The following is a 13,629-nucleotide window of genomic DNA, read 5'->3' on the forward strand; positions in this document are numbered from 1 at the left end:
CACTAGCCACTACTTGAGTAGCATCCCTCAAATTTCCTTGCTCCATTCTCTCCGTTTTTAGAAGCTGCAGCTTGTTGGCAACCTTCCTCTTGATTCGATTTATGTCAGCCTGAAGGAGAAGTTTGTTGGCAAAAATTGATCTCCTTTGGTCCAATATGTTCTGAATCGACTTGCTCCTCAGTTCAGGGAACCTTTCAAGCACCATCCTATGCAAATCTCCACTATAGGGTAGGTCAGTAGTTTCTTTCCGAGTGATTTCGAAGTAGCAGCGCACTATGTGCTCGTTCATTTCTTTGGTCCACTTGGTTCGCCTTCGACCTGGAACGGGAAGAGTTGTAGGTGCGGCTATCCCGACGACTGTGGGTGGCTGATTACTTGCGGGCGTTACTTCCTGGGTTTCGTTTCCTATATTCTGCATCTCTTTTGCTACTTCTTCTTTAATTTGATTCAGCCTGTCTGGAGCTACGCGTTGCTTATTGACTATTGATCGCCGTTGTCGTAACATACAGGGTGTTCGAAAAGTCCCCTCCCCCCCTCTAACTTTTGACCTAATTGAGGTAGAGATTTGAAACTTGGAGGGTGTTCTTAGATCAAAGGGAGCTACTTTTTGACCCCCTCAAAATTTTGGGGGGCCCCCCCTTGGGGGGTTACGAACCCTAAATTTTTTTTTTTTCAAATAGGAAGACCCCCTTTGTGATACCTCGTTCGAAAGAGCATAAAAAAAGAAAATTTTTCGCGCAAACTGGAAGTCATTATCTCAAACCGTTTCAAAATGGCGGCCGGTCAAAGTTCAAAATGGCCGAAAATTGGCACCTCTGCTATTTGCGCATGGATTTGCTTGAAACTCGATATCTGGGGGTATTTTGGCACGAGAAAAACGAATTTGACGTTAGATTTTTTTAAAAAAAACCCTAATTTTTCAAAATGGCCACCGATTAAAGTTCAAAATTGTCAACAATTGGCAACCTCGACTTTTTGCCGATGGATTCGCCTGAAACTCGATGTTTGGGGGTATCTGGGTGGGAGAAAAACGATAAGCTGAGAATCCTGAAGCTGAAGCTTGAAATTTAACAGGAATCCATCGGCAAAAAGTTGACGTTGCCAATTGTTGACAATTTTGAACTTTAATCGGTGGCCATTTTGAAAAATGAGGGTTTGTTTAAAAATCTAACGTCAAATCCGTTCTTCTCGGGTCAAAATACCTCCTGATACCGAATTTCAGGTGAAGCCATCGGCAAAAAATCGAGTTTGTCGAAATTGCGAGCCTAAACCGGCGGCCATTTTGAAAAATTAGGGTTTTTTTAAAAATCTAACGTCAAATTCGTTTTTCTCGTGCCAAAATACCCCCAGATACCGAGTTTCAAGCAAATCCATGCGCAAATAGCAGAGGTGCCAATTTTCGGCCATTTTGAACTTTGACCGGCCGCCATTTTGAAACGGTTTGAGATAATGACTTCGGGTTTGCGCGAAAATTGTTCTTTTTTTATGCTCTTTTGAACGAGGTATCACAAGGGGGGGGGGTCTTCCCATTTGAAAAAAAAAGTTAGGGTTCGTAACCCCCCCAAGGGGGGCCCTAGGGTGCGTCAAAAAAAATGAAAGTCTGAAATGTTCCGCTCCCCAGGCGGCAATCGATGACGTTTGGTAAAAAAACATGTTTGCCAAAATTTGGGCCAATTTCAACCATTTTAAATGGTGCCAAAGGTCAATTTTGTGATGAAATTATGATATTTTGGTTTTGACCTTGATTTCGCACAAACAACTCGATTTTACGCTGAAATCGTGCGTCTACGAGAAAAATGCCAAAGAACTCGACTTGTAGAGGATGAAATTTTACACTAGGAAGACGTCTTTGTAACCGATAAAAATCAAACTGAACTAGAAAAACTCAACTCGGTATTTATTTTTTTGGTCCTCAGAATTTCCAAGGTCTTAGAAAGTAGAGGTGTAAAAGACTCATTTTTCACGAAAATAAGTCGAAAGAGGGTGTAAATGAACTGTAGGTAATTGTTGAGGATGCAAATGTCATCAGAACTTCCTCAGTTTCAAAAAAAGTTCCAACAATTTTGCACAATCCTCCAAAAAGTGCACGGCTCGAGAAGCAGGATCGTGCTATAATAGTAAGGGGAAAGAGCGGTTTGACCGGGAAAAATTGCGTAACAAACTTTCCCAATGTAATCGTCATCAGTAGGTCCCCCTGAACAACTTCCTAAAAGTTAAAAATGGCCCGACCCCGGAATACCCCTCAAAAAAGTTAAAATTGAAAATGGCGGCCGCCGTAATAAGAGGGTCCGGGAAATCGGTATTTTAAAATGCTCATTCTGTCTCATCATGTGAGGTATCATTTCCTATGTAATTTTGGTCGTAGATTTCATAAATGAATTCCGCAAGGCCCCTTCTAAGCTTACGTTTCTCTCGGTAGTCGTACTATTCCTTTATTTTTCTTTATTAAATACATTTATAACATCAAATTTAAGTTTCTTGGCCATAAATACATGAAAATAAAGACAATTCACTTTCCTTGTTCCTTCGGTGAATATTTAAAAAAAAATGCAACCTCCTGCCTTTCACATTTGGCCGCCACCTTTGATTTAGAGCGCCCCCTTTGGCCGGAGGGCCTTGTGGAATTCATTTATGAAATCTGCGACCAAAATTACATAGGAAATGATACCTCACATGATGAGACAGAATGAGCATTTTAAAATACCGATTTCCCGGACCCTCTTATTACGGCCGCCATTTTCAATTTTAACTTTTTTGAGGGGTATTCCGGGGTCAGGCCATTTTTAACTTTTAGGAAGTTGTTCAGGGGGACCTACTGATGACGATTACATTGGGAAAGTTTGTTACACAATTTTTCCCGGTCAAACCGCTCTTTCTCCTTACTATCATAGCACGATCCTGCTTCTCGAGCTGTGCACTTTTTGGAGGATTGTGCAAAATAGTTGGAACTTTTTTTGAAACTGAGGAAGATCTGATGACATTTGCATCCTCAACACTTACCTACAGTTCATTTACACCCTCTTTCGACTTATTTTCGTGAAAAATGAGTCTTTTACACCTCTACTTTCTAAGACCTCGGAAATTCTGAGGACCAAAAAAATAAATACCGAGTTGAGTTTTTCTAGTTCAATTTGATTTTTATCGGTTACAAAGACGTCTTCCTAGTGTAAAATTTCATCCTCTACAAGTCGAGTTCTTTGGCATTTTTCTCGTAAACGCACGATTTCAGCGTAAAATCGAGTTTTTTGTGCGAAATCAAGGTCAAAACCAAAATATCATAATTTCATCACAAAATTGACCTTTGGCACAATTTAAAATGGTTGAAATTGGCCCAAATTTTGGCAAACATGTTTTTTTACCAAACGTCATCGATTGCCGCCTGGGGAGCGGAACATTTCAGACTTTCATTTTTTTTGACGCACCCTAGGGGGCCCCCCAAAATTTTGAGAGGTTCAAAAAGTAGCTCCCTTTGATCTAAGAACACCCTCCAAGTTTCAAATCTCTACCTCAATTAGGTCAAACGTTAGAGGGGGGGAGGGGACTTTTCGAACACCCTGTATGCTGCACTGTTAGATGTTGCAGCTCCGGAAAACGATCCAATACTTTCCGATGCAACGCTGCTCCATGGGGTTCTCTCGTTGACTCGAGTTTGGTAACTTCAAAATAACACCGAATCACATATCGACGGTGAAACTACCAAACCACGTATCTCGGTTTGCGACGTCGCAAACTTCCTGTCATACTTTATTTTTTAAATGAAAAGCTACTTAACGTCCAGTCTTGAAAATTTCCATGATTTTTCCTCTTCGTGCGGAGAAAATTCCCTGAAAATTTCAAGGAATGATGTTGCTTTGGTCTACTTCAAAAAAATAAAATGTGAGCGGAGATTTTTAAACGCCGCAAACGAGATACGTGGTTTGGTAGTTTCACCGTCGATATTCGTTCATTTCCTGTGTCCAAGTGATTCTCTGTTTGTTTTTTGGGCCTTGCGAGGCGGGCTGCAACTGTGGAGTAGCAGCAACGCTCTCATCAGGCACAACCACAAGATGTTGTGGAGTGTGATCGCTATTGTCAATTCTGGATGTAGAAGGTGTTGTTGACCGTCGTTCCGTCCGCTGAGGGGATCCTCGGCCGGACTCGTCCTCAGCGTGGGGTTCATGTCCTACACCAGCCTCCCCAGTTGCTGGTGCGTCCGAGGCTCTTCTTTTTTTGTTTTTTGCTGGAAGATTGACTCCTTCCTGCGGGGAGCAAACCCACGGGAAGGGCTTTTGTAGCTGGATTTTTTTTCAGCTCGCGATGCACACGAACCTACTTCCTGGGATACCACAGGATCAAAGTTCGGTCGGCCAGGTGTCTCCAGCTACTGGCTCCGGCGCCGCGGGGTCGCCAGCCCCTAAAGGGGCCTCCCGTACAGTACAAAGTACACGGTACAAAGTACTGCCCGTGCGGGCTTATTATTATTATTATTTTTATGGGCCGGGAAAATCTTTTAAACATCTTAGGCAGCTAGGGACCCAAGATGGGTGTGTGGTATTTCCACCCACTAAAAATCCCTCCGCTTTGGGTGAGCGAATTGAAAAAAAAAAAGAAAAAAAAAGAAGCACTGAATGAATGTTGTCTTGAATAGGTGTTTCTCTGTAACATTTTCTATAAATCCGCTCCAACCCTGTAAATCTGGTATTATAGTGACTGCTGAAATTACAGAGTGAGAAATCGCGTTGACTTTTTTTTTGAACTTTCGTTTGCTCTTAACTTTTTTGTTATTTAGAATAATAGTAAGAAGTAGGAGCTTCAGAGACTCTGGCATGTCTGATTCTGCGTTCTTAAAAAAATAACTAAACCAATCAGTGACATCTTTTCACGGTTTTGGTGATAAGATTTTCAACGAAGCTTGTTAAAATCAGATTTTAAGTAATAGAAACGCTGAAAGGCTACGTATCGTGGAAACTGCTGCAAAAATACATCTTGGGGATATCAGAACGAAGGTTTACGACACAGACAACTATTCTGCATCTGATGATTTTTTTAAGAACGCAGAATCAGACATTCCAGAGTCTCTGAAGCTCCTACTTCATAATATTATTCTAAGTAACAAAAAAGTTAAGAGCAAACGGAAGTTCAAAAAAGAAAGTCAACGCGATTTCTCACTCTGTAATTTCAGCAGTCACTATAATACCAGATTTACAGGGTTGGAGCGGATTTATGGAAAATGTTACAGAGAAACAGCTATTCAAGACAACATTCATTCAGTGCTTCTTTTTTTCCCAATTTTAATCCCAATTTTAAATTTTTACTTCAATTTTAAATTCAAGGACTCTCCTTTGCATTGAGTTGCCGGGGGAGAACTAAATATCTACCGGCCTCGAGCTGTGAATTAAGATACGAGAACATAATAATAATAATAAAAAAAAAATTCTTGCTTTCAGAATCGGTTGCGTGGCTCTCATATGGCTAATAAGGGTTTGCGGTGGAGGGGCGTGGAGGGGGTTGTGGGGGGAGGGGTTGGTGAGGGGGGTCATAACGGGGTTAAGGGGGGTGATGGAACTTGGAAAACCAAGTGGCCCATGAGGGTTTTGCATACATTTTCGACATCTGTAATTAGTGTGATTTAATTGAAAAAAGTGCACATTGAATGAGGGGTGCGGGGGGAGGGGCGGGGGTGGGAGATTTTTACATGGCGGAGGGTAACTGGTACCAAGGGGGAAATATGCAAACCATTTTCGGAATTTTTGTTTCACTTCCAACGGCGTTACAGCGTTTTTACGCAGCAAATTTTACGAACAACTCATCAACCCGTAAAACCACCCCTAACGCAATCGCCCGTAACTTTTACCCAAATTGTTCGATTTCAAAAATCTAAAAGTCGTTTGATAGGAAATTTTACGTACTTTTAAAATTGAGGTAACTCATTTTGTCGAAAACCCCAAAATAGGTGAGATTTTGGGGGAAAAACGTGATTCTCCGCCGTTTTTTCAATATGGCGGCCATTTCCGGGCAAAATTTTTGTTGGCAAACATGAGATTCGGATTCAGCGACCAAACCGTCTTACTTTTTTCTCATCCGATTTTCGCAAAGTAGACCCGTTTTTGGGGCCAGGTTGACTGGACTATTACTAATTTGCATTAATATCCCCTATATTGATTAAGTTATTGAACTTTCAGTTCATCCAAAATCATAACCATTCTCGTTCGATCAAAATTCTAATCGAACTTTATGATTTTGTGGATTCACAGTATTAATATTCCAGTAAAATTGTCTATCGGCTTGAGCGGGAAAGTTTTGTGCAATCCTCGTACCATGATGGGGGGCAAAGCTCCCCGCACATGCCGGCGTTCGCGCCGCGCATTAATTGGCCGGAGGCCAATTCTTTATTTTTTATTTGTTTTAGTTGTTGATAAGGTATCTTTTTATTAATTCTTAATTTACTCTAGCAAGTTCAATTTGTTACGTCCGGCCGATTTTGACAAATTTGCTGGCCGCAAAGCGGCCTTCGGGGGCATGCGGTGCCCCAAAGGTTAAGCCGCGTAGCGACTAGGTGGCGATGCCCACTGGTAAATAAAATGACTATACAAAAAACCAATCTGTGAGTGGGACATATTCAATCCCATTAGAAAATCCCCAAGACATAATGTCTAGGTAGAGATCTAGGCAGGTCTAGGTAGAGATAAGTCAAATTATCAGGATACGATATGATACGGCTCTTTACGATAGAGCAACGGCCCCCCCCCCCCCCTCCGTCATCAACCCGCTCGGTTCCTAAGCGCGCAACTGCAGGTTCGTCGGTGCCTCATAAAAGCAGGATTAAAGCTCCCGTGTGCGGCATCGCCCACTCGCCCCCAGAGCGTTGCGTGAATTGCGGACAGCCCTAAATGGACCGCGTCAAGCAGAAAGGAACTAAGCTACATCAGCTTAATTTGATTTTTTACATGAGAATATTTGAGCAGATTCCCTGAAATAATTTAAGGAATTTGCTTCGCACTTTGCAGAAAATTTACTGAAATTTAAACAAAAATCCATTCAACCGTTTTAATGTAAAACAATTAAATTGCCCAGTTAAATTTTGCTATTGCTAATGTGGGTTGTTCCCGTCCTTTATTGCGCGGTCCAGAGGTAACCTTGTCAATTGAGAAAGCGTGATTACATTGTGCAAAAATGTGTGATATCTGTTTCCTATTTATCCAGGTAAAATTTATAATCGATGAAAGTACAACGTTAGCCGACTTACTAGCTCTCAACCTGTACAAGTATGAGGAGGAAGTAAAAACGATTGTTGACAAGTCAGTAAAGGAGCAAAGTATGGAGAAAATTCTGACTGAGCTTAAAAACACTTGGGGCACGATGGAATTCTTTTATGAAATGAATGACCGAACTAACTGTTGGCTTCTCAAATGTAGTGAAGACACCATAGAAACTTTGGAGGAACATCAGGTATCATTGTCATTTTTCTATGATGTCTGGAAGACAGTCTTTGTAAACGATAAGAATCAAATTGAACTAGAAAAACTCACCTCGGTATTTTTTTTCTTTTTTTTTTTTGCTCCTCAGAATTTCTGAGGTCTTCAAAGTAGCAGTATAAAAGACTCATGTTTCACGAAAATAAGCCGGAAAAAGGTATAAATGAACTGTAGACAAGAGCAAAGGATGTGGATGTCATCAGAACATCCTTAGTTTCAAAAAAAGTTCCAAATATATTGCACAATCCTCCAAAAAGTGTACGGCTCGAGAAACAGGTTTGTGCTATAATATGTAGTAAGAAAGAAGTGCGGTTTGACTCGGAAAAAATTGCCTAACAAACTTTCCCTATGTAATCGTCATCAGTGGGTCCTTCTGAACAACCCCAAAAAAGTTAATCATGGTCCGGCCCCCCAAGACCCCTCAAAGTACCTAAAATTCTAAATGGCGGCCGTAAGACGAGGGTCCGGGGAATTGATATTTTAAAATGCTCATTCTGTATAATGTGAGGTATCATTTCCTATATAATTTTGGTCATAGATTCCATAAATGAACTTAACAAGGCCCCCCGGTCAAAGGGGCCGCTCCAAATCAAAGATGGCGGCCAAATGTGAAAGGCATGAAGGTTGCATTTTTTTAAATATTGACGAAAGGAACATGGCACCCTGAATGGAGGGGCCAAAAGAAGTGAAAACATGGGGTAGAAAGAAAAAATAAAGGAGAAATGAAGTAATTGAAAGCGCAATAAAGCATGTGTCGCAAAGTCGCAGAGAACACGCCCGACTTTATGAAAGAGAATAGGGGCAAACAAACCGGAGCGTAAAGTGGGTGGGGGAGGGGGGGAAGTAAGTAGTTTGCATGAGACGAGGTAGCTGATTGAGTAGGAGTAGAGTGCAACGTAACGGTTGAAGCCATGGAAGGGGTAGACAACACGCCCAGCGTTGTGCACCGTCTAGTCCAGGCAAATAAGCCAAAAAAGGGGCCATAGCCTGCAAAAATCCCGGGTAGCAATGTTTTCATTGATTCCTATGTAATTTTTGACGCTGAATCCGAATTTGCATTCGGCTACCAGAACAACATATCAAAAGTTTACTGAAATCGGCTGTCCGCTAAGGCCGCCACCTTGAAAAAAGGGGAGTGGGGGCCATAATACGCCGCCGGCGACCGGTTTTTAACTTATATCTTGAAAAATATCAATCCTACGGATAAATGTCAAAGAACCTATTAAAAAGATCATAAAATTTCCTATTAGAAACACTATACATTTATCAAATTGCGACTTCTGGTTCGTGAGTTATGGCGGTAGTTTCCTGCGGCTAGGAAAGTCAAATCTTGCGAGAAATTGCGTTTTTTTCAACAAAATCTGTAATTATCTTAAAAACGGCGAGTCTGAGGCAAAAAAGTGTTCCCACCGGAATGAAAGAGCATAAAATTTCCATGCAAAAAATGCTTATGAATACACTAGGGGGTCCGCCCCCGGAGCGCTATGCGGTCCGAACCAACAGCGGCTACTACGCGGTGAGGCTCGGCTTGGCCGCGCCATGAATTGTAGCGGTCCAAGATGAAATAGCTTCACCTTTTTGGTAGATTTACCGCGAAGGTAAGTTACATTATCCATTTAAATATGTACTCATTTCCTTTCATCATGAACCCCCCCCCCCTCCCCCTTTAGGTCATTCTAGTTGTATAGTTAATACCTAACTGTCAAGGTCAACGGTCACGATTGAAGATAATGTTATAATGTTGTGCTTTCTTATTCTAATACAATTTGTCAAACAACAAATCTTCGTTTTTCAAAGTAACTACAAGGAAATGAATTAATACAAAATATAGAAATAGGGAGACAAGCATTTCTTCGTTTCTTACCTTAAGCGGTGGAATCGTTTATTAGCTACCTATATGTTGAAAAGCATGACGGTCTTGAAGGTTCAATTGTTTTTGATGGATACGAACAAAAAGCGCAACAGATTCTACAAAAAGCGTTGAAAGGTGACGACGTTATATAGCCTTAAGTAATGTCCTGCCTTAATTTTTTCTGAGTACACTCCTTTATCCGTGGCCCAGGACTTGCTTCTATCTAATGAAAAGAATGAGGCGCGTTTGATTTGCATGCTATCGAAACGCTTTACCACAGGGAGTCATGTTAAAGTATCTCAAGCAGAGGACGATGCGGATACTCTCATCGTAAATGAAGCTATCAGTCTGCCAAGAGGAACGAAGAAACAAGTTGTTACCATTGGTGAAGACATCGATCTTCTTGTTCTAATGATAGCTTTGACGCCTGCATCAAGGGACGTCCTATTGCTCAAACCAGGTAAGGGCAAAAATGCAGCCCAAATTTTTAGCTCAAATCAATTGCGAACATAGAATGCAAATTTTAAGAACAGCATCCTGCTTGGCCATGCCGTCAGTGGATGTGATACCACTTTAGCATTTTGTGGCAAGAGCAAAGACAAATTTATTAAACTGTTGTGAAAATGCAAACGTTGCCTCCAACTTCAGATGCGTGCAAACAACACTTCTTACGTGTATATTATCAAGTCCAACTCTGGAGAGGAAGAAACTTGAATCCCAAGGAATAGGGGTGGAAATCTTCGGAACTCAGGCTTCTCCCTGTGCCTATGCTCAACCCACCTGCCCCCCCCCCCCCCAAGAACTTTTACAAATCATCTCATGTACATGTTCGAAAGGCTATAGTAACCGCTGCTTTTGTAAGAGAGCTGATCTACCATGCAGTGACATTTGTCTACATTGTTCCGGCTTGGGATGCAGCAATCAAGCAGAAACACTGATCGAGGAGGAAGGAGAGGATGAATTGGATTACATTTTGCAATAAGGAACCACTATCCCTCGCTCTCCCATAAAAGCACATATCTGCATAGGGAAACTAGTGGCATGCATGTTGTTTCTAAAATGGGCCAGAAATAGTAGTTCCTTAATGCTAAATGTAATCCAATTTAAACTAACGACCGCCGCTTAAGGTGATTTGATGGACGCCATATTTCGTGTCAGAATAGAATGCGATATATCGCATCAGTTGGTTCCATTTATTCAGCTACTCGTCGTTTTTCCCCAAATTTGAGATCGCAATTCTGTTGTCAGGAGACGAAAGCACTCACTTACCAATTTTAACAAAGAAATTAAACGTAATAAATGCGTGGTTTGTTTAGAGAGAAAATATCGCATTCAAGTGCAGTTTCCGTATCAGTATCGAATACGATGTTTTCTCTCTGAAAAAACCACGTCTATTAGTCTCGTTAGTTTCCTGGCAACAGAATTGCGATCTCAAATTTGGAGAAAAATGCGACGAGTGGCTGAAAAAATGGAACCAGTTGATGCGATACATCGCATGCCGTTCTGACACAAAATATGGCGTCCATTGAATCAGCTTAAAGTAATAAACGGAGAATTGCTTGTCTCCCTCTTTCTATATTTTGTATTAATTCATTTCCTTGTAGTTATTTTGAAGAAAGAAGATTTTTTGTTTGACAAATTGTATTAGAATAAGAAAGCATAACATTATAACATTATCTTCAATCGTGACCGTTGACCTTGACAGTTAGGTATTATCTATACAACTAGTATGACCTAAAGGGGGAGGGGGTTTCATGATGAAAGGAAATTAGTACTTATTTAAATGGATATTGTAACTTACCTTCGCGGTAAATCTACCAAAACGGTGAAGCTGTTTCATCTTGGACCACAACAATTCATGGCGCGGCCAAGCCGAGCCTCACCGCGTAGTAGCCGCCGTTGGTTCGGACAGCATAGCGCTCCGGGGGCGGACCCCCTAGTGTATTCATAAGCATTTTTCGCATGGAAATTTTATGCTCTTTCGTTCCGGTGGGAACACTTTTTTACCTCAGACTCGCCGTTTTTAAGATAATTACAGATTTTGTTAAAAAAAAAAAAAAAAAAAAAAAAAAAAAACGCGATTTCTCGCAAGATTTGACTTTCCTATCAACCAAGAATTTTTTTTTATCTTCATTTTTTTTTTTTTTTAAAACAATTTGCAATATCTAGGTAATTTATAGTCATTTTCATGACGATCAGTTCATTATGCAGTGGTATATGATACATTGTTATGATAACTTCCATTTACGTGCATATTAAACGATTCTTCAAAACTTAGCTGAGTCAAATGAAAAAGGCTTCTGCAAGGGCTATTCATACATAAATGTCACAATAAATTGTTGCATCACTCATTCAAGGAGGAGACTATTCTCAAGAAAAATATTGGACTCTAGCCAGCCGATTGAGTATTTTTTCATGCTGTTTTATAAGCATTTGGAGGACCTGGATCGAAAAATGTTGGACTTTGTGCGATAAAATATTTCATATTGTTTTGGAGCACATAGAAGGCTCAGATCAATCCAAACCGACTATTTTTTTTTTACTTTCGATGAAAACGCAAAAAGGTAAGGATTCAGGAAGGACTCCGCTCCTGCAAGGGGTAAAAATACTCACACGTCATGACTGTTGCATCACTCATAAATGAAGGGGCCTACATTCGCTTTACAGTGAAGTATGATTTTTATTCATTTCCTGTTAGAAGTACCCAAGACAATTTGGCTTCTTAAGTTTGAGACTTTGGCCGGATTCTTTACCTCTTTAAATCTGAAAGTTTTTTGGGGTTTTTGCAGTTTATATCAGGTGGTTTTTGGAATGATGTGAAGCTAATGAAACATTTGACTGGAGACAGAGAAACTGAGAATAATAATTTCAATGAGCAGAACTGGAATTCCGTGTTTTATCAACTAAACATTAATAGGGGGTGATTGACTTTGCAATCAATGAAAGTTACCTGATGTTTTGGTGAGTTAAAGCTTCTCTCATCAAAATAGGGTAAAACTGACTGGGTTTTAAAAACTGATGGATTAGCAATTAATGGTCATAGTGTAGGCTACTTAGAATGAGCTTCTTTTGCCACATAAATAATTCCTTTCTCATAAAGTTTCAACATTAATTCTGCAATTTTTACTGCGTTTAACTGAACTGTTGGACATACTTACATTCAGCCACTGAAATTTTAAATTAAATAACAGTAAAACCACTAAGTGGAAAGTCCATTCAAAGAGTTAATTTTTTTTTTTTTTTTTTTTTTTTTTTTTTTTTTTTTTTGTTCACTCATTATAAAATGTATTTCCTGTAAGAGATACTTAATTTATCAATAAAAGTGTGCGGCAAGCCAAGCTCCATCGGCCACAAAAGTTTTTTTTTTCTTTTAACAGAGTATAACGTCTAGGAATGTGACTTGAAACATGAAGATAAGAAAATTGTACGTAGACCTATTATGCACTCCGTTGAACTTGAGCGATTCAGGTAATAATCGACAGAATTTCACCCTCAAGTAACAATGGCCTCAGTCAGAAAATTAATTGGAAAAGAGAACAAGTTGGATTTTGCAATCGCTAGCGATAGCAATATTCGTCATGGGAACGTTAGCTTCTGGGATATGAAAATGTTAAGGTACAGTTCGTTTGTAGTATCTTCTGAATTGAAGGGGCTATGTAATTTTGTGTTGACATCTCTTTTTTAACATTTTTAATTATTTTCTTTGCATACAAGAAAGCTGTTATGTACCAATTATTTATTTTCGTTGGATTATTTATGGTTTTCGGAAGTTAACGCATTTAAGTTTCAGGTTCGCTTATTCGGCGTAAAGTATACATAAGGTGTCCCAAAAGCACCGGGACTTGTTCTGTAACTTCGAAAGTAAGATAGATACAGACGTGATCTTGATTTCATTTTAAAGATCAACTCAATACCTATTGATTAAAACCAAGATCAGCGCAATTGGATAAAAATTGACCGAGTTATGGCAATTTGAAATCAGCGAGGAAAGTTTACGCCTACGGTTTTTAAGGAAGATTCTTCATCGCCGTAAATCGAAAAGTCGGCCGATAAAGTGATGCTTATTGTGTTTTTTTATTTTCGAGGTGTCATTTATCAACATTTTGTACCATCAAACACAACAGTTGACAGTGCGTATTATTGCAAAGTACTAAAGGAGTTGAGAATGCACATTTCCCGGAAACGGTCGGACTTGAAAGCTTCGTGGATACTCCATCAAGACAATGTGCGGCCTCACACATCGAGCTTAACACGTGAATTTATGAGTAAAAATGGAGTTAAAACAATCCCTCATCCCCCTTATAGCCCTGACTTGGCTCCATG

At 40.1% G+C, this 13,629-nt stretch overlaps 1 protein-coding gene across 1 annotated transcript in view; it reads left to right on the plus strand.

Annotated features, from left to right (window-relative positions):
- The window catches only part of LOC109037293 (dynein beta chain, ciliary), a 684,333-nt gene that overhangs the window by 36,111 nt on the left and 634,593 nt on the right, over positions 1-13,629 (plus strand). The window contains exon 5 of the mRNA XM_072296415.1: positions 7,183-7,428. Within this exon, the coding sequence (XP_072152516.1) occupies positions 7,183-7,428 (246 nt within the window). The remainder of the gene's footprint in view (positions 1-7,182; positions 7,429-13,629) is intronic.

The sequence above is a fragment of the Bemisia tabaci genome, chromosome 2 (assembly GCF_918797505.1).
Source record: "Bemisia tabaci chromosome 2, PGI_BMITA_v3".
Lineage (NCBI taxonomy): Eukaryota > Metazoa > Arthropoda > Insecta > Hemiptera > Aleyrodidae > Bemisia > Bemisia tabaci.